General features: G+C 37.7%; 1 protein-coding gene across 4 annotated transcripts in view; it reads left to right on the forward strand.

Moving 5' to 3' along the window:
- ACOXL (acyl-CoA oxidase like) overlaps positions 1-21693 on the forward strand; it is a 495343-nt gene that overhangs the window by 58762 nt on the left and 414888 nt on the right. For all 4 annotated transcript variants that reach the window (XM_031950986.1, XM_031950985.1, XM_031950987.1 and 1 more), the window contains exons 4-6: positions 9660-9746; positions 10378-10476; positions 20808-20922. In XM_031950986.1, the coding sequence (XP_031806846.1) occupies positions 9660-9746; positions 10378-10476; positions 20808-20922 (301 nt within the window). The remainder of the gene's footprint in view (positions 1-9659; positions 9747-10377; positions 10477-20807; positions 20923-21693) is intronic.

Here is a 21693-nt window from a genome sequence, read left to right on the forward strand (position 1 = left end):
AGATTCTGGACGAATCACTTAACATATATTTGCCTCAGGCAACTCCTAAAGATCTATTTTAGGCTGATTATAAGTTGTATTAGGACGACTGAAGATGTCACAAATTTTTTGTATTCTATCATTTATTAATTCAACAAACAACAACATCAGCAGTAATAATTAACCTTTATTTAGTTCATACTATCTGCCAGGCATTGTACTAAATACAATTATTATTTCATTTGACCCTCAGCCTTGGGAAGAAGATGCTTTTATTATTTTCATTTTGCAGATGAGGAAACTGAGACAAACAGGGGTTATATAATTTGCCCAGAGTCACCCAGCCAATAAGGATTGAGACCTGATTTGAACTCAGGTTTTCCAGATTCCAGGCCCAGCACTCTATCTATTGGATCATCCAATCTATTTATGGAGCAGCTTATTTTTTGCACTTATATTTATTGAGCAGCTGTTATATACAGAACACTATAAAGTAGAGAATAAAGCATTCTGAGTTCATATTAGTCTGATCAGCCATTGTCAGATATAGTGTAACTTGACTCTTACATAGTCATGTCATTTTGATCTTCTTTGAGAACAAAGGACAACAACTGACTGTCCTATGTGACAAAATAAGAAAAAGTTCAAACCAAAAGTCTAATAAGCAGATCAAATGTGATGGTTGATACCACTATGGCTTTCTTTATATTGTTTGCCCCCAAAAACCTTTACTGATTCTGTCTTCCCACCCCTAAGAACTGTTAATGATCTTTCTTTCCCCCCCCATCACACTTCATAAAATATGTTGCACCTTGCTTATGCATTTATATGTAAGATCATATTAAAAAACTACCTATTTCTTTCTTTGAATGTGCTATAAGCTCTATAAGGACAGGAATTATATTTTCACTAAACTTTGTCCCTTCTCCAGTTTGATGTACACAGTAAGGGATTTAATAAATGTTTGTTGAATATAATTTAATTGAATTTAGACCAGTTGTTCAGTTGTTTTTTAGTTCTTTCCAACTCTTTGTGACACCATTTGGAGTTTTCTTGATGAAGTTATTGGTATGATTGGCCATTTTCTTCTTCAGCTCATTTTAAAAATGAGGAAACTGAGACAAACAGGATTATATGACTTGCCCAGGGTCACAAAGCTGGTATCTGAGATTGGATTTGAACTCAGTAAGAGGAGACTTCTTGACTCCAGACCTAACACTGGACCAACCATCTCCAAATGACGATAGGAGTTCATAAAAATTAAAAAAACCTATTACTCAAGTATACCTCATTTGACATATTTTGTGAGCTCAAGGACTTGAGAAAATAAATAATTCCTCTTCCCCTAAAAGCTGGGGACTTTTGTCTTAGATCTTCAGTATTGACATGGCAAATTCTTTTACTTGTTTACTTCCTCCTTATTTCCATCTCTCATACCCTCTATCTATGAATTTAGGATGTGGAAAATTAGATTAGGATCATGGGGAAATGTGTGGTACATAGGAGTCATTGAGACCTTTTGTCTGAAGACCCTAGCAAAATATTTGTGTCTTTTAAACAGCTTAATTAAGGCTTGAGTGATGCTTGCATACTCAATAAGAATGAGTGCAGAATTGATTCAAATGCAAATTTTTATCCTATGTGGTCACTGATGAGGGAATATTTTTCACTTTCATCAGCTTCTCAGATGGGGTAGACTAAAAAGTCATAGGAACTTAAGACTATGAGCTACTTGAGGGCAAGGAATGCATTCTTGCCTCTCTTTGTACTGATACATAGTAGGTATTTAAGAAGGGTTTCTTGATCTGATTTGGAACAAAGGAATTTTGCCACACTGAGCCATAAGTTGATGGTAGCCTAGTATTTTACTGCACAAACAAAGGGTGTCCCAAAGGGGAAAATTTCCTTCCTCAGATTTTAGGGAAAGAAAGGAGCACAAGTTCTTTGGGGGATCCTTGGGAGCTCATAGAGGTGAGCAGCCTGCTTGGGAATTGTCAGGGGCATCCCAGGTTTCCTCACAGCCCTAGAACAGCTGGATTGCATTCACCCTCTTTGCTTGATTTCTTGCGTGAGCCTGGTTGTCAGCTGGAGGAGAACAGTGTCAGATCTAGAATCCCTCAAAGTCAGCTCCATCCTGGCAGGTCAGAATACATTTTACTTTTTCCATCAAAACTTTTATTTATCTAAAAGGCTTTGGGTGTCCCTGAGAGCTTTGGATAAACACAGTTGTACTCGAGCAGCTAAATCCTGGCAGGAGCTAAAGTCTGGCACGGGGGCTGATTTGCAGTGGAATGGGGAGAGAAGAGAGAGAGAAATGCCAAGGAAAGGAGCTTAGTTTGCTGAGGATTTTGAATCCCCAATCTAGTTTGGGAGAGATCCCAGGGAAGGCTTCAGATGGGCCAAAAAAATTGATGCAATCTGGAAACACTTTACTGTTGAAAGAAGTGTGACGTGCTTCCTTCTCTTCTTCCTAACAACCTTTGAGTTTTCTCTCTCTCATTTAGATGTTCTCATTATTGTTCTTTGTTGGCATTAATGGGCATCCTGGTGCCACTTCCCCTCCCTTCCATAGCCCCCCAACTTTTAAAGTTGCAGGAGAATCCCTTTCCCTCAGGGATGAAAAGATTCCCAATCATCTCTGTTTCCTCTGAAAAATGAGCAGAAAATCAAAGTTTCCTTATATCTCTAAGTCAGCTGAGATAGCCTAGAAATCACGTAGGGAGCCTATTAGTCTCACTACTCTATAAATGAGTTGCCAGGGAACTGGATCTGTACATCGTGGCTGGGGGTTCCAGGAGTCCCTAAAAAGGAAACACAGGTGATGAGTCATCCATGGCTTTGTCCAATGACTTAAGGCCATTCTGTGGTTTGCCCCTTTCCTCTCCCATAATGATCCTCAACTAGTAGTTGGGTTCCCCAAAAGGGCTCCAGTGAAGAAACTCATTTTATTGTATTTGCTCAATTTGCTGTTGTTGTTGAATTGTGTCTTCATGACCCCATGGATCATAACATGCCAAAACCTCCCTTGGGATTTTCTTGATAAAGATGTTGGAGTGGTTTGATACTTCCTTCTCCAGTGGATTAAGGCAAATAGGGAGGTCACACAGCTAAGTGTCTGAGACCAGATTTAAGATCAGGAAAAAGTCATCTTCCTGACTCCAAGCCCAGTGTTCTCTCCACTGAGCTGCTCAACTGCCTCAACTCAATGTTGTTGTTGCTTTGTTGTTTCAGTTATTTTCTACTCCTCATGACCCCATTTGAGGTTTTGTTGGCAAAAATACTGGAGTGATTTGCCATTTCCTTCTCTAGTTCATTTTTACAGATGAGAAAACTGAGGCAAACAATGTTACATGACTTACAACTAATAAGTATCTGAGTCTGGATTTGAACTCAGGACTCTAGCATTCTATTCACTTAACCACTTGGGTGCCCATTCACTTAATTATAAAACCCTTAATAAAAAATAAAGCTCTTCTTGATTGATTTATGGGGACCTCAGTTTCCCCCTTTATAAAATGGGAACAAAATTACTTGTATTGCATATCTCACAGTATTGTTTTGAGGAATGTACTTTGTAGGACTTCAAGTACTATGTACCTGGTCATTTATGTTCTTTCCTCCATTAGAATACATGCTTCTTAAAGGCAGGGACTGAGTTTGATTTTTTCTTTGGTTTCTTTTTTGTCTTTTTTTTGATATCCTATCCCAGTGCCTGGCATATGGTAAGCAATAAATATTTGTTGACTGACTGATTTTCACGCTCTGTGGACTTGTGGTTGTCACCAAGGCCATCATCCAGAGCAGGATCATCCAGACACAGCTGTAGTCCTTTCTGTAGACAAGTGAAGACAGACTGGTGAAAAGGAGCTTTCCAAAAGAGACACCACATCTAAATGGAGGTCATCTCCACTTACGCATTTACTTTTTCCATTACTTCATCCTCCATTGCACCCAAGGCATGTGTATGCCATTTATTGTCCTCATTTACTGATGCAATCAGACAAGGAGGAGGATTCTGGATTTTCACCATAAAGGTGATGCTCCTGATGCACCATCAATGGGGTACTTGTGCCTAATTTGTCTCCAGTAGCAGGGGTGCATTTCTGCTCCATTCTCCTTTCCTTGAGTCTGCATTTGTGAGATGTTCAGTCAGGAATTGCTAGAGAAAGCTACCTAGTCTTCATCATACTTATGATCTCAGTTTCTTTAGTACTAATGTTTTAGTTGACCTTCTGACCCATGGAGAAAAGACTTAAACCAGCAGTTATACTGGTGTTAGTTAAAAAAAAGTAGACACATCAATTGATAGAACAATAGACACTCAACATACAGGAGCAAACTAACATGGTAAGATAGTGTTTGAAAAATCCTAAGCCTCAGTGACTATGGTAAGCTCTCAAAACTTGTTCAAATGTTCAAGGAAATTTAGGTATAATATTACTAAAAAAAAAATAGGATTAACTTCTGGGTATGAGCAGGATCCCTTTGATCCCACGGATTTTTTGCTGTGTCACTGAATACAGATACTTCTCTGTACATCCTTGAAGGAGAAAGGATTCTGAGACAAAATCTTTTTTTTTTTTTTTTTTTTATTTAATAGCCTTTAATTTACAGGATATATACATGGGTAACTTTACAGCATTAACAATTGCCAAACCTCTTGTTCCAATTTTTCACCTCTTACCCCCCCCACCCCCTCCCCTAAATGGCAGGATGACCAGTAGATGTTAAATATATTAAAATATAACTTAGATACACAATAAGTATACATGACCAAAACATTATTTTGCTGTACAAAAAGAATCAGACTCTGAATTATTGTACAATTAGCTTGTGAAGGAAATCAAAGATGCAGGTGTGCATAAATATAGGGACTGGGAATTCAATGTAATGGTTTTTAGTCATCTCCCAGAGTTCTTTTTCTGGGTATAGTTAGTTCAGTTCATTACTGCTCCATTAGAAATGATTTGGTTGATCTTGTTGCTGAGGATGGCCTGATCCATCAGGACTAGTCATCATCTAGTATTGTTGTTGAAGTATATAATGATCTCCTGGTCCTGCTCATTTCACTCAGCATCAGTTCGTGTAAGTCTCTCCAGGCCTTTCTGAAATCATCCTGTTGGTCATTTCTTACAGAACAGTAATATTCCATAATTTTCATATACCACAATTTATTCAGCCATTCTCCAACTGATGGACATCCATTCAGTTTCCAGTTTCTAGCCACTACAAAAAGGGCTGCCACAAACATTCGTGCACATACAGGTCCCTTTCCCTTCTTTATAATCTCTTTGGGATATAATCCCAGTAGTAACACTGCTGGATCAAAGGGTATGCACAGTTTGATAACTTTTTGAGCATAGTTCCAAACTACTCTCCAAAATGGTTGGATTCGTTCACAACTCCACCAACAATGAATCAATGTCCCAGTTTTCCCACATCCCCTCCAACAATCATCATTATTTTTTCCTGTCATCTTAGCCAATCTGACAGGTGTGTAGTGGTATCTTAGAGTTGTCTTAATTTGCATTTCTCTGATTAATAATGACTTGGAGCATCTTTTCATATGACTAGAAATAGTTTCAATTTCTTCATCTGAGAATTGTCTGAGACAAAATCTAAATCAAACCCCGATACCAACATTATTCTAAGAAGAATTAACATTAACACGATAGCTGTCTTATTTCAGTAGACTTTGGGAGACGACTTATGCAAACTTTTTCTCCATCTTTCATTATCTTGGAGGTCACTTTGGAAATTGAGTATGGTGGGGAAGGAAGCAAAAATTAGAGGCACTGGGATAGAAAGCTTTTTGGCCACTTACTTTTCCCCAGAAGCATGAACAGAAACATGCTTGAGTTCTTTGGGACAGTAATTCTAAAGGTGTGTTCTGTGGACTCATAGAAGACCCTTTCAGGGGGTCCATGAGGTCAAAACTTTTCATAACAATAAGTACTGAATCCATAATTAACATTTATTAAGCTCTTACTACATGAAAGATACTATTCTAAACATTGGAAATACCAAGAAAGGTAAAAGACAGTCAAGAAACAACATGGAAACATCCATGTACAAACAAGCAAAGTACAGGATTAATTTGAAATAATCAATAAAGAAAAAGCACTAAAATTAAGGGGCCTCATGAAAGGCTTCCTGTAAAACTTGAGATTTTATTGGGATTTGAAAGAAACTAGGGAAGCTAGAAGATAAAGGTAAGGAGGCAGAGCATTCCAGGCATGGGGGCACAATCAGGAAAAGTGCCTGGAGTTGGGAGTTGGAGTTTCTTGTTTGAGAAATATCAAAGAAGTCAATGTTTCTGGGTTATAGATTATAGAGTGGGGTGATGGTGGAGGGTGTGTAAGATAGGAGAAGACTGAAAAAGTGTTGGGGTGAGAGCAGTTTATGAAGGGGATTTTATATTTTTTTCTGGAGGTAAAAGGGAGTCATTGAAGCTTATTGAGTAGGGGAGTTACATGCTCAGAACTGCATTTTAGGAAGATCCACAGGACAGCTGAGTGGAGGATGGACTGGAGTAGAAGCAAAGGAGACTTGCAGCCAGAAAACCAACCAGCTAATCTAGGCATAAAGTGATGAGATATTATGAAGGTGAAAACAACAGGGCTTTGGTAACAGGCCAGTTAAAGGGGTAGTGATGAGAGAGAGAGAGAGTGAGGAATCAAGAATGACATCTAGATCGGGAGTCTAGATGACTGAGAAGATGACAATACTCTCAGAAATAGTAAGTTAGTTAGGAAGAAAGGAGGGTTTGGAAGGAAAGATAATCAGTTTTGGACATGTTAAGTTTAAGATGTCTACAGGATATTCAGGTTCAAGAAGTTTAATTGGTAATTGCCAATGTGAGACTAGAAGTTAGCAGTGAGGTTATGGTTAGAGAAGTAGATTTGAGAATCCACTAAAGTCAATGAGAATGCCAAGGGTTACAGAGAAGAGGGTCCAAGTGTGGAACACCCATAGCTTAATACTAAAATGTTTACATTTCTAACACAGTAAATATCAATGGATACAGCCTGCAAAAACAAAAGCTTATTTGGGGGAAGGTCTTCAATAATTTTTAAGAGAGTAAAGGGGTCCTGAAACAAGAAAAAATTGAAAACCACCGCTTTAGAAGCCAGTTGTCTTTTCCCTGGGCCCTCAGAATTAATCTTTTCTGAATGCCTTCTATACGATAGCCTGGGATCAAGAACTGAGTTTAAATCCCAGCCCTAGCATGCTTCCTAGCTGTTTGATGCTGAACAAGTTGCTTAATTTTTCTGTGCCCCAGCTTTCTCCTCTTGAGGTGAGCATTACCAGCCTCACAGAGTTGTTGTGCTATAGGAAAGCATTATATTAATATCAATTATAATTCTTGTTACTTGGGGTGATGTAGAGTAGAATTGTAGCAGCAGCTGTGAGTGGGAAATTGGCCACAAGTGCATCAATGGCCACTTAGTTCCCTTGTTTAGACCCCTTCACCGATGAGGCTGTGGGATAACATGGGCCCATATTTTCTAGTTATCTTTGTTCACATAGGGCACCTCAACTCCCCCTCCTATAATCATGTCACTGACAACAAGGGGGAGGTGAGTGAGAAGGTGTATGACTCAACCCCTTCCTGTTAACAAAGTAATTCAAAGATGGTACCCTCCTGCCTGTAGGCTGGAAGGACAGAATTGAGAATAATGAAAAAAAATGAGTATGTGAAATATGAGGTCAAAGTTTAAAAATGCACATAACTAGTTAGTCCTATGTTTAAAAATGAATCTAATTATCTTACAATACTCAAAGATCTTAGTAGCTTCTATGTGTCATAACCCTAGAAAATTCAGGTAAAGGGTGAATATTATGTGTTTGTTTCCCTTCTCTTAGGTAATGTCTACATGATTCAAAAAACCACTGGTTGATTTGGTCATTTTGACTGCCATCTCCCACTGCAAGGAAAGGCTGGTTGGCATTAGGCTGATGAAAAATGCTTGATTTTTTTCTTCACTCTTCAGTGGCCAAGTAGTTAAAACTTTTGTTTGTTACCTTTATGGCTCCCCAAAGCTCAGTTTTTGTACTAGCAGCAGGTCATGTTTCTCTGACTCATTTAGCAGCATGTCCTATTGGATGGACTGGATTCACTGGCTTAGTGAATGGAATTTACAGATATGTGAGTTTTAGTACCCCATTTTATAGAGTTATAGGAAATGGAGCTTTAATGGACATTTTGATATCATCGAGTCTAACTCTTTATCTTATATGGCAAACTACTCCAGCATTTTTGACAAGAAAACCCCAAATGGGTCACAAAGAGTTGGACATGATTGAAGGGACTAAACAACAATAACAAAGACACAATATATTTTTAACTAAAAGATCTGCCAGGAAAATCTAAATAGCTCTTTTGTTCATAATATTATATCAATTTCAAAATCTATAAATAAATCAACTATCTATAAAATAAAAGACTTTTCACAACAGGTATGGGCACCTTCTCTAGGTTAGGGTCTCCCCAGCCTTGCCTTCATGTGTTCATTCTTATTTTTGGGACTTCATTTGCATTGTGTTCTTGATTTCTTCTTTCTTCCTCTTTGCTTCTCTATCTTTTATTGATCTGACAAGCCCAGGGACTCTAGGAGGCCTTTTTCTTTCTTTCTTTCTTTCTTTTTTTTTTTTTTTTTAGCTCCTCTGGTCCATATGAATTTCACTGTCCTGATCTGCCCTGTTACTTGTTAAAAAACACTATCCGTTGATGTGCTTACTCATATATTATTGTGTATAGCTAGTTCCTTATTTGTTTTATATGAATCTTGTTTCTTCAGTGAGAATTTAAACTCCTTAAAAGTGGAGATATATTGAACAATTTTTGTGCCCAAGTTGAGTATCATGAAGAACATCTTCATATCAGCCTTTTAAGGCAGGTGTTTAGGATGGTGGTCAACATCCATTAGTAGAGACTTCAAAATACCTAAGGCTCCTGGTCCAGGAGTATGTGGGCAGAGAGGAGCTAATTATTTATTAGCAGATCTCTTGGATCTTTAGGCAAGAATAACTGCTTTATTAATTTATTTATTCAATTAGTCACCATCCATTCAGTTGCATTTGCTTCCCCCCTCCCTTTCCCTTTCCCTTTCCCTTTCCCTTTCCCTTTCCCTTTCCCTTTCCCTTTCCCTTTCCTTTTCCCTTTCCCTTTCCCTTTCCCTTTCCCTTTCCCTTTCCCTTTCCCTTTCCCTTTCCCTTTCCCTTTCCTTCCTTGTTTCATTCCCTCTTTCCCTCCTTCCTTCCCTTCTTCCTTCCTTTCCTCCTTCCCTCCTTCCTTTCTTCTCTCCTTCCCTTCCCTCCTTTCCTTCTTCCTTCCATCCATCCATTTTCCCTCCTTCTCTATCTATCTACCTACCTACCTACCTACCTACCTACCTACCTACCTATCAACTGGGTAACCAAGTTAAGTTATTTTTATGCTCCTGAAAGTATACAAGTCACATCAGTTTTCTCTAAATTTTGGTGTCCTAGGAAAAGCTCTAATCTCTCTATGTGTATTTCTGTTTGAAGTCAAAGATCTCATCTTATACTTTTTTTTTTATTCCTCACAGGACTTAGATACTGCTGTTGCCCACTAGATACTTGCTGAAGGAAATTGAATTGATAAGTTACGCATATTAAATATTACTAACAGTATTTTCTTGACTTTTTTTTTCCAGTGTGGCATAATTTACTGGTTATTTGGTGGGGCTGTCAGGAATCTTGGGAGCCCAGGACATGTTGCTAAGTGGTTCCAGCCACTCCAGGTATGGTATAGCTCCTCAGTTTTTCATTTAATTGCATTATGAGTGGCTAGCTCTGAGCTATTTGCAGGAAACTCCGTAGGCATGGTCAGCTTTGGAGTCCCTAGAAGGCAGGCCTTTTTCTTGGGTCTGAAGATAGGGTACATAGAAAGAATGTGAGACTTGTTCAGCTTTATACAGTACATCAGAATCAGAACTCAGGGCCTGAGAGAGTCTTCTTTCTTAGCCTTAAATAATGCTAATTCTCAAATACTATGTTAGCTCTCCCTTGGTTAATTAAAAAAAAAAAGAAAGAAAAGAAAACTAGCATTCCCCAATTTAATCAACTTTACTGCATTTTTGGATACAGGAAACCTATACTAAGGTTTGTAAGTACTAATTTACTTAGTAAAATAAATACTAAGTTGTAATAAAATTCTCAGTGGCCAGTGCTGCAGTGGAAAGATCATGGTCCCTGAGGCCAGAGAAGCTGAGTTCAAGTTCCATCTCTGTGATCTGTGGCGAATCATTTAAGAAGTCCCTGGGTCTTAGTTTTCTCATCTGTAAAAATAAAAGCCAGGACAATTGGGGTCCCTTCGGTATCTAAATCTCTTATTCTGCAATGTAAATACATTTTGTTTTTGATCCTACACAGGAGCAGAAATTCACAGGGATGTTTGCGATGACAGAACGGGGTCACGGCAGCAATGTGAGGGGCATACAGACAGAAGCGACTTTTGATCTCACTGCTCAGGTAATAACACTGTGGCTTTGTTTACTAATGATATAAAATCCCATCAGTCTGAAAGAAAGAGGGAGAGGGAAATGGAGAGGGAAAGATAGGGAGGGAGGGACAGGAAGGCACAGAGAGGCACAGAGAGAGAGAGAGAGAGAGAGAGACAGAGAGAGAGACAGAGAGAGAGACAGAGAGAGAGACAGAGAGAGAGAGAGAGAGACAGAGACAGAACAGAGAGACAGACGGAGAGAGAGAGAGAGACAGAGAGACAGATAGACAGACAGAGAGAGATGGACAGAGAGAGACAGAGAGAGAGAGAGAGAGAGAGAGATAGACAGACAGTGAGAGAGACAGACAGAGAGAGAGAGACAGAGACAGAACAGAGAGACAGACGGAGAGAGAGAGAGAGACAGAGAGACAGATAGACAGACAGAGAGAGATGGACAGAGAGAGACAGAGAGAGAGAGAGAGAGAGAGAGATAGACAGACAGTGAGAGAGACAGACAGAGAGAGAGAGAGAGAGAGAGAGAGAGAGAGAGAGAGGGAGAGAGAGAGAGAGAGAGAGAGAGAGAGAGAGAGTGAGTGTGTGTGGGTGTGGGTGTTGTCCCTGGCTTTAGATTAACTCCAGGTTCACCTGTCACTAGCATATGCAGATTGGGATGTGTGATTGGTATATGTAATGACTGGTGCCTTCCCTGAGGCATTTCACTGTCTTCTGCAGCAGGAGGGGGTTTCTATTCAGGAAGAAAAGAATCTATGAGTGGTATAATGTATTTGGCCAGGTTCTCCTCCCTTGAGTTACTAAGCAATTAACTCAGCTGTCAAGAAGAAATCTCCCTGGTTTTATTCTGCAAAGGTAAACATAGAAGCACAAATCACACAGAGCTGGGAGGACCATTGGAGGTCGACAGCAGGGATTGGTCAAAGGAAATAGGGATGTTTAGCTTGGAGGAGAGGAAACTAAGGACACACGATAGCCATCTTCAAGTTGTTGGAGGGTTAGGCCGTGCAAGAAGGATTGTTCTTGTTCTGCTTAGCCTCAGAGGGCAAGTCTAGGACTAATGGATGGTACTTGTTGAAGGACAGATTTAAGCCTAATCTAAGGACAAATCTCCAATTTTATGCAGTTTTAATTGTTGAAAATGGTCTTGGAAGGTTAGAGGGTTTCCCCCTGAGAAACTGTTAAGTGAAGTCCAAATGAACATTTATTGGGCATGTTGTAGAAGAGATTATCAGTGAAATAAGACTTAGATTGCATGGTTTCTGAGGTCTCTTGCTGTTCTGAGGGTATTTGATAATTTTGTTGAGTGTGAGAAATGAGGGTTGAGAGATCCCCTGGCTCATTGCAGGTTTTGCAAAAGAATTCGAAATCCCAAATGCAGGCAAAGTTTGTGGCAAAAATGGGTTTATTAATACTGAGAAATGACTTCTTCAGTGGGCTAAATCCTGTTAGGATTTTTAAGAAAGGTAGGTTTTTAGCAAAGATGGGTTTACACTGAGAAATAACTTTCTCAATGGGCTTTCCCGATTAGGAATTAGCAAAGGTTTGGAGTACCAGTTTTGATTATATTGGCTTTTTGTGGCCTGAAGCTAGGGAAGTGATCTCCAGATGAATTTGAGGTGCTAATTTTCAACTCAATAAAGGGGGATGATTATGTTCCAGGCCAAGATCTCCAATTGAATTGTAGGTGGAGATCACTATAGGAGTTTCCCCTATGAACAAGAGGGAGGGGCCTCTCCCAAAGGCCAGGAAGAGTTGAGATTTTAGGATTTCTCTAACCCAGGTCCACTCCCCCAAAGATCAAGGGGCACAGTTTATATAAATTTCATTTATTGTTATTTTTTTCCCTTTCCTATTTTATAGACAAAGAAACTGAGGCCCAGTGAAGTAAAATGATTTGTTCAGGGTCACATAACTAATTAGTGACAGAGCTCAAATTAGGATATGCTTCCTCATTTGTAAAATGTAGATATTGAACTAGATAATCTCTGAGATTCCTTCCATATCTAAACTCCATCATATAATCTGCTTTATCATACTATGGTCTTTCCCATTATACTAGAATTCCCTCTGGGCAGGCCAAAAAACCCCTGTGTTTAAGCTCTAGACATACATTAGATTAATATTGAGTCAGACATCATAATGTGTTTACCCTTCAGTTCCTAGTTTTTTTTTTAACCAAAGGAAGATTGCCTAACTTTTCCTGTCATCTTTTCTTTCTCTTCTATTCTTTGTAAATGAGATAGATGGATTTATTTTGTATACCTTTACAGCTGTCAAATACATTTAAGAGAAACATATATATATATATATATATATATATATATATATATATATATATATATATATATATATATAAATTAAACAATAAAGAACAGATATATTTTAAAGTGCCTTCAAAAATTATTTAGTGAGAATGCTTCTCTGTGTGTGTGTGTGCACACAGAAGTGTGTTAGATTTTAAATCTCAGTTTAGTTTTCTTTTGGAAATCTGAATTAGTATCACAAAGTTTTTCTAATTTGGGAAGACCAAGTTGAAGTGACTTAATTTTGAGTTACTCCTTTTTACTTGCTGGGTCTCACTGGGTAGGGACTGAATTAGGGGTAAGTACTGGGCTATAACTGCATTGTAGCATTTGTGCACCATTGATTTATTTGGGAAATCCCTGGCTCCATGAAAGTCTTTCTGTCCTCATCTAATAAGTATTTATGGAACACCTACATTATGCTAGCCTTGCAGATACAAAGGAAAAATTAAGCTCCCACATTGAAAAAATCATGAAGACTAAATGGGTTGATATAAATAATGAATTCTGATCAGAAAATTGTAATAGGATCATAGATCTTAAACTTTAAGGAGCTTCTGAAGCCATCTATTTATTTCATCACTCTCATTTTACAATTATATGTAAATTTTTTAATATTAAATTTAAAAATTTTTGAATTCCAAATTCTCTCCTTCTCTCATACCTTTCCTCCACCTTTGAAGAGGCAAGCAATATGATGCCACTTATATGTGTGAAGTCATACAAACCATATTTCCATATTAGCCATGTTCAAAAAGAAAACACACATACACACAAAACCCAAGAGAGATAAAGTTAAAAAAAATATATGCTTCAATCTGCACCCACAGTTCATCTGGAGATGGATAACATTTTTCGACTCACATCCTTCAGAATTATTTTGGATCATCACATTGCTTAAAATAGCTAAGTCATTTACAGCTGATCATTGTACAAATATTGCTGGTACTGTGTATAGTGTTTTCCTGGTTCTGCTCACTTCACTTTGAATCAGTTCATATAAGTCTTCTCTGTGTTTTCTGTTACCACCCCCTTGTCATTTCTAATAGCACTATCCAATCGTATTTCTTATATTCCATCCCATCACAGCCACGACTTCTTCAGCCATTTCCCAATTGATGGAGTTGCCCTTCTTGTAAGTAGATTTGCTGTAGGTTAGCAGATAGTGTGTATCTTCTTATAGAGAAGAAGAGAAGGAAGGAGGAGAAAAATTCATGATATAATAGAATAAATACTGGCCCTGGAGCTAGAAGAACTGGTTCCAAGTCCTGGCTTTGGCACTTCCTAGCTACCCTTCTGAGACTTCAGCTTTTTCATCTGTAATATGAGAGAATGGATTAGATCATCTCTGAACTTCCGTTCAACTTTAATAGTCCATGATTCTAGCTAGAATCTGGGATGTGATATAAACCTTCCCTGGATGAATACATCATAAGCAGCATAATTATCATGTTGGTATTGGGTATTTTTCAGTTGAATATTTCATAGCAGTTCACCCTAAAACCTGTATGACCGCAGTCATGGGCAAAGGGGTATCAAGATACAGATATCCTCCCCAAAGGTATTCTGTAGCCTTCTTTCTTCATAGCATTGATAGAAGGGGAAAGGAAGGGAATAAGCAATTAAATAGCACCTACTATATGCCTTCACAAATATTATTTTATTAGATTCTCATAAAGATCTTGCAAGATAGGTACTTTTATTATCCCCATTTTGCAGCTGAGGAAACTGAGGCAGACAGATATTTGTGACTTGTCAAGATACACACACTAGGCAGCATTGCACTATCTTGATGTGATAAGTGGTTTCTGAGTATAAGAAGGCCATACTTTCTTATTTTCTTCATAATAGCCTTTTTTTTTTTTTTTAAAGGATTGTGGATAGACTTTTTTTTTCACATTCCCCCCCCCAAATTCCCTTCTTCCCCACCTGCCAAAAGAACTCTTATATCATAAAGAAAAACAGTAAAACAAAAACATAACAACATAATAGTCACATCTGAAAGTACATGTGACATTCTGAACCTGTAGTCTTTTACTTGTCTGTCCAGGGAAGAAAAGAACTAAATTATCTGTTCTCCAGAACTAATATTGGTCATTGCCTATAACCTGAGGTTAATTGTCTTTTTAACGTTTTCATTTGCACTATTATAGCCATTGTTGGTGATTGCCTTAATTAAAAAAAAAAAAAAAAAAAAACACTTTAAAACTTTAAAAAATTGGAATCCTCCCTAAGGCTGTTTTCCCCCTACTGAAGTCTTGCCTGTACTTGGGTCCCGTAATCCCAAATAGCAGAACCGATTTCTGCTACCTGGTCTGCATTAGCAGATGGCACTTTCTGATAAGGGAGTTTAGCACTTTGAATATTAATAATGATGAGGTCCCGGTGAATTCCCCATTCAACCCTCGTGGGAGCCAGACAGTACAAATCCATCATCAACACAAGCCCCTGAGAACTGACATTATAAGGAATGAATTTTTCCCTTCACTGGGTTTTTGCGTTTTCCTCTTCATTTTCCTTTTAAAACGTTGGAGCATATCATATCAAATGAGCCTTCTTTCCCTTGAGCCCTATTGAAATCTTTTACATGCTCTGGATAGTGGTTCCTTTAGGTTTGTTTAATTTATTTACTCACTTTGGGGGGTGGGATGGAAGTGATCTGGAAGGAAGAAAGTTTTATTTGAAAAGCTTTGGCTAAAATTTGAGATTGGGCAGAGAAGGTAAATGAATCTATAAAGCCTTTGGCCAACACTATCTTTTATTTTTTAATTGACCATTTTGTTGGCCTGCTACAAATAATTAATAATAATAACAGGCACACATGGTATACATTATTTAGATATATCTATAATGCTTGCATTCTAGCAGATTTTCCAAAGGCAGGGCTCAGCCAGAAATCTCAAGCCCTCTTTCTCAGGGTATATCAGATGTTTATGAGGAGCTGACCTAGTGTTCTCTCCCATACCATACCAGGTCTGCACTGTCAAGTCAGGACTTTTGGTGGTAGTGTTTTTGCTGTTTCCAGTTGAAAGGAATATTTCATGGGACTATTTTTTAAAATTGATTTTTATTTTAAAATTGCAGTCCGTTTAAAATCACACCTCCAGCTGAGAAGTACTTGTTGACTTGATAAAACAATGTCTTCCTCTGGAGATTTCTTTGAAAAAGATTCAGCCTGTCCATTTCTCTTTCTAAAAAGGTCTTGCATATGTTAAAAGTTTCCCTGTGCAAACATGTGTCAGTGAATGTTTTTTTAGGCTCCAGGACTGTGTTTCTTGGCCAGAGGGAAAGTGTAAGCCTCTATACTTTTAGAATTTGAAATCTGAGATAATCTTGGTGTGATCAATAGCATGTTGGTTTAGTTCAGCCAGATCTCCAATATGGTCAATCCCAGTTAAATTGAGAGGGATTAGCTCATCACGCTTAGGAATCAGCCAATTTTCCCTGGACCCCCTACTCCAACCCAAATCCTACAGCAGGAACATGATATTTCTTTCCAGGCACAAGGTCCAGTTAGCTCACATTTCAGTAGTCACCTAAGTGGCTGGACTGTGATAGAATACAAAGAGAAGGGAATAAAACAGGAGAATACTCAAGATTGAGGATTTGCTTTTATTCTGATGTCAGAGTGCAAAGAGATCTTGGAAAAGGGCCATCAAAGGGGATGCCATCTTTTTATCTGGGTATCAATTGCCTTATAACTTTCCTTAACTTCAATTCCAACTCTGACTTCTCTTCACAATCAACTTTAGTATTTCCCTATTGCCCCTAGGATAAACCCTATTCAACCTGATCTCAACCTACCTGTGCAGCTTTTGGAGTCATAATTTACCCCTGGCACTTTGACATCCACCCATCTTGGCCTTTTGTTCATCACATACAACATTATCTTTTTTTTTTTATCATTATTAAAGCTTTTTATTGACAAAACATATGTCAATATGTTGACATTCTGAAGCCATCTATTTATTTCATCACTCTCATTTTACAATTATATGTAAATTTTTTTAATATTAAATTTTAAAAAATTTGAATTCCAAATTCTCTCCTTCTCTCATACCCTTCCATGTATTTTTCAACATTGACCCTTGCAAAAACTTCTGTTCCAACTTTTCACCTCCTTCCCTCCCACCCCCTTCCCTAGATGGCAAGTAGTCCCATACATACAACATTCTATCTTTACCTTTCTACTGGTCAATCTCCCTGCCTAGAATACACTCCCTTCTTTCCACCACCTCATGAAAACCCTCTCTTTCTTCACTATCCAGCTCAAGCACTATCTTTCACATGAAGCCTTCCTGATCTTCTAATTGCTAGTTTCCTCTTTCCCAAATTACCTTGTCTTTAGCTACTTTTTATTTCTTCTCCTTAAATTCATTGTTATATATTCTTTTTGCCTCCCCCATTAGAATATCAGATTTTGAGTAGAGATTATTTCTTTTTACTTGTATCCCTAATGTCTTGCATTTATGCTTAGTGCATTTTGTGTGATCATTTCAGTAACACCTGACTCTTTATGACCTTATTTGGAGTTTTTTTGGGCAAAGATACTGAAGTGGTTTGCCATTTCCTTCTCTAGCTCATTTTACAGATAAGGAAACTGAGGCAAACAGGGTTAAGTGACTTGCCCAGGACCACACAGCTAGTAAGTGTCTGAGGTTGGAATTGAATTCAAGTCTTTCTGATTCTAGACCTGGTAGCCTATACTGCACTTAACAAATATGTGTTCATTGATTCATTGTGACTAAATAAAGTTCCTTGTATTCTTCTGTGAATTCAACTCAAGCCAGTTCAACACTTAGTGAGCACCTACTATGAACAAAGTCCTGGGAATATGATAGCAAAACAAATTGCATACTGAAAGCAAGAAGCTTCTATTCTGTGGGTTTGGGAGAAAATGCAATATTCATGTACATAAATATGAGAAATGTAATTTTTCCAAAATTATATTTTATCTATTTATCTGTATGAATAAGAGAGGATGGAAGCTTTAGAGAAAAAGAAATCCAGTAGCACATTCAAGATTCTTACCTTGAATTGAGCAAGATTCTTTTACAAGTGTTTCAATTTAAAAACTTGTATATACTAAACTTTTTTTTCTGAACCATTTATTGTTATTTTAATTGGTCAAGAAAACTGAGAGGCAGGTTATGAAACATTCATCCAAAAGCAAATAAAGTGTCTCTTTTCATAAAGATGGAAAATGTACAGTCCAAGATTAGACAGTGGGGAGTGAATAATGTTGCCTACTTGTTTTATTCTTCATTTAACCAAGAGAGAATCTTGGATAGTCTGGGGCAGTGTTGGTCTTTGATTAGATGCCTGAGTGTTTCCAATTATAGAGACTCTAGGTCACAGAGGAGGCAGCTATGACCCCAAGTGATGGGGTAGGGTTAGGCAGGAGACAATAAGGAAGAGCACAAGGAGGCAAGGGACCATACATAGAATAAGAACAGCCCAGGGATGCAGCTGCTATAACCCCTAGTCACTGGGGAGTTTCTCCTTCTCTGACCTTTCTGGTATGGTTAGGAATGTGGGAAATATGTGAAAAGAAAAGATAACTTATACAGTGACTTTTAGAGACCATATCGTTTTGTTTTTTTAAATCTGCTTACCTTGATGTGAAAATGAAGATTAAGGATGAATTTAGTCATTCCTAACACAATCTAATGAATATCATTATTATAATAAGCTCATCTGAGTTGCAAAACATGAATTTAGTCCCCAGGATATGTCTAACCTCAGTTATCTTCATACTGAAAAAGTGATGGAAGAAGTGGGAGTAAGTTCATCCTTATTATTGACTTCAGATATGAAAACTCATGAAAACTGTTTGAAAAGCTTAATTAGGATGAGTTTTTCTGATGGTTCTATTATGATCTGAAAAATGCTTCTCACCTATTTCAGGATTTGAACTATCAAAGGAACAAAGTTAGAGGTCAAAGGAACTTTATTTCAAAGCTTCTTAAATTCTGGGTCCTGACCCCATTTGGAGGTCACATAACTGAATGTAGGTGTTAGGAAATTATGATTTATTATGATTAAATGCTTGATTGTTATACCTATTTATATACTTATATATCTGGAGTCATGAAAAAAATTTCTCAAGTGAAGAGGAATTACAAGTGGAAAAAGTTTAAGAAGCCCTGATGCAATTCAACCCTTTCATTTTTATGGTTGGGGAAACTGAGGCTTATCAAGATTAAATGATTTTCCTAAGGTCATACATTGTAAATAATTAAGACAGAATTTGAACCCAGGCTTACTGATTCTTTTTTTTTTTTTCTGAGGGAATTGTGGTGTTAAGTGACTTGCCCAGGGTCATACAACTGATTCTTAATCAATTCGTTTTTCACCATCCCAAATTGCTCCTGGGGGAATGAAATGATACTTGAAGTGTTATGTAAGAACAGCAATTGGCTTGCAAGTCGTGGGAAAGAGCAGTTAGTTCTATTCTATAATAGTAGATCTTAATCACTGGATCATTGATCTTTAAGGCAAGAAGACACTGATATTTAGATCATCCAGTTTTTGATTAGGCTACCAGATAATTGGTATACCAGATAATAATAAATAAATAATATATATTATATATATAATAAAAATAATTAAATTAATTTTATATAATAAAATAATATAATATATTTGTGAAGATCTCATATTTTAAAATCAGCCGGAGTCAGGAATTCAGGTTAGGGGAAAATCGTCAGTCTTTATTCTCAGTGAAGAAAGATTGGAGGTGGAAGAGAATGGACAATAGCAATGTGTGTAGCTGAGTCAAGAAGCTAGCTAGACCAGAAGCCACACAACCAGCAGCTGCTAGCATGGAACCCAGGCTCAATCTCTCCCAGCTTCCCTTCCTGTCTCTCTCTGCCTCCACCCACCAAAATCGTCATTTCCTGTACAACACATCAGGATTTCCACAGAGAGTGGGTGGGGGCCATTCTTTACCCAATCATTTATATTAATAGGGTATAGTCCAATTACTATTTAGCCTCACGTGCTTGGGACCTCAGTGCATCAACTCAAGCCTCAGCCCATTACATATATTATAATAAATAAAAATAAATACAGATAACCCTTCCTCTGATTTATCAAAAGAGGCAGCATTGCATAGTGGATAGGGCATTGGACTTAATGTTAGTAAGAATTGGGACACTCACAAGCTGGGTGATCCTTGACAGGGACTTAACTTCTGGTGCCTCAGATTCCCCATTTATAAAATAATGAGATTGGATTTGATGGCTTTTAAGATCCCTTTAAGCTTTAAATTCACGATCCTAGGACCTCTTCAATTCATACTCCACATCATTGCCTGAATAATCAATGATTGTGTTACTCTATGACTCAAAATTTTTCAGTCATTCAAGGCTTTCCAAAAATTTCATTCCCCCCTTGTCTCATACATTTCTTCTTCTTGTAGTCCAGTGGTGTCAAACTTGACTCTGAAAACCATATATTAATGCTATCTGTGCTTTTATTTATTTTGTCAAATATTTCCATTTATTTTTCAATTTGCTTCTGGCATTGGGGTCTAAAATGCTACCTGTGGGCTGAGAGTTTGACATTTATGTTGTAGTCTTCCTGCAAGCCAAATTGAGCTACCCTTTCTTCCTTATTCCTGTTCTGAACTCCAGGCCATTGCTTATACTGATCCCATTTGCTGAAATGAATTTCCCCTCTCTTCCCACTATGGAAGTTCTTCCTTCACTTCAAGGCTAAATTCAAAGATCATCTCCTCCATGAAGTCTTCCATGCTCATGCCCCAGATGAAAGTCATCTTTCTGTCCTAAATAACTCAGAGTGCTATACTTTTCCTTCATTTAGCACTTATCTCACTTTTCCTTGTGTCCTAATAATTTGTGTACTTGTCCTTTTGTGCCTTGGATTTTTAAGCTCCCTGAAGCCAGGGGCTGTTTCAGTTTGATTTTTGTGTGCTTGGTGCCTAGATATATAGTAGGAGGTATTTCTTCCTTGCTTGCTTGAACTGAAATTGAATAAAGGGAAAAAAAAGTAAACCTTTGTCTTACATTTCTGTGTAGGAATTTATCATTGACACCCCTTGTGAAAATGCTGAAAAGATGTATATTGGGAATGCAATGGAAGGTCATTATGCTGCTGTCTTTGCCCAACTCATCATAAATGGAAGATCTCAAGGTTTGTGTTGTTATCCCAATTCAAAAACAAATGTTCAGGGTTTCCCAAAGGGTAGTTTTCAGCTTTAATAGCCCAAAAACTATTAATGTGCTTTATTAACTAAGACTTTTGGAACATCTTGTATAGTGCTTCCTGATAATGCCTTTCACAGACATTATTTCATTTGAGCTCTGTATCAAAATGTTCCCCGTAACATCAAAAGTACAGCAGTCAATGAACATTTAGTAATCACCTTCTGTGTACTAAATGCTGGGTTAAGCTCTGGGCACATAGTACAAATTTCATTTTCCCCCATGTTACATATGAATAATCAGGTTTAGAAGATGAAGAATACTCAGATAAAGAGATTTGATCAAGTCCTTCAAACAAGAGTGAGTAGTATGGCCAGGGACTAAAAATCTGCTATCCCAATTCCAAATTGCATGTTCTTCCTCTCTGCCATATGCTTCCTTACTGAAATTATACTATCATAATGGTTGAGGTTTTTGTGTCTGTCTAGCAAATGTATTAAGCAGCCTTATAAATATGCTTCAAAATCCTCATTTATTCTTCAGTCTAAGCAGGCAGGTGGTGTGGTTGATAGAATGCTGAACCTTGGGACTGGAAGACTAGGATTTAAATTCGAATTCAGATCCTTCTTAATTAACCACTGGACTTTGCCTCACTTGGTTTCTTCATTTGAAAAAATGAGGGAAATGATAGCACCTATCTCCTATGGTGGTTGTGAAATTAAATGAGATAATATTTTTAAAGCACATTACCAATTTTAAA

This window comes from Sarcophilus harrisii, chromosome 2 (assembly GCF_902635505.1).
Source record: "Sarcophilus harrisii chromosome 2, mSarHar1.11, whole genome shotgun sequence".
Classification (NCBI taxonomy): Eukaryota; Metazoa; Chordata; class Mammalia; order Dasyuromorphia; family Dasyuridae; genus Sarcophilus; species Sarcophilus harrisii.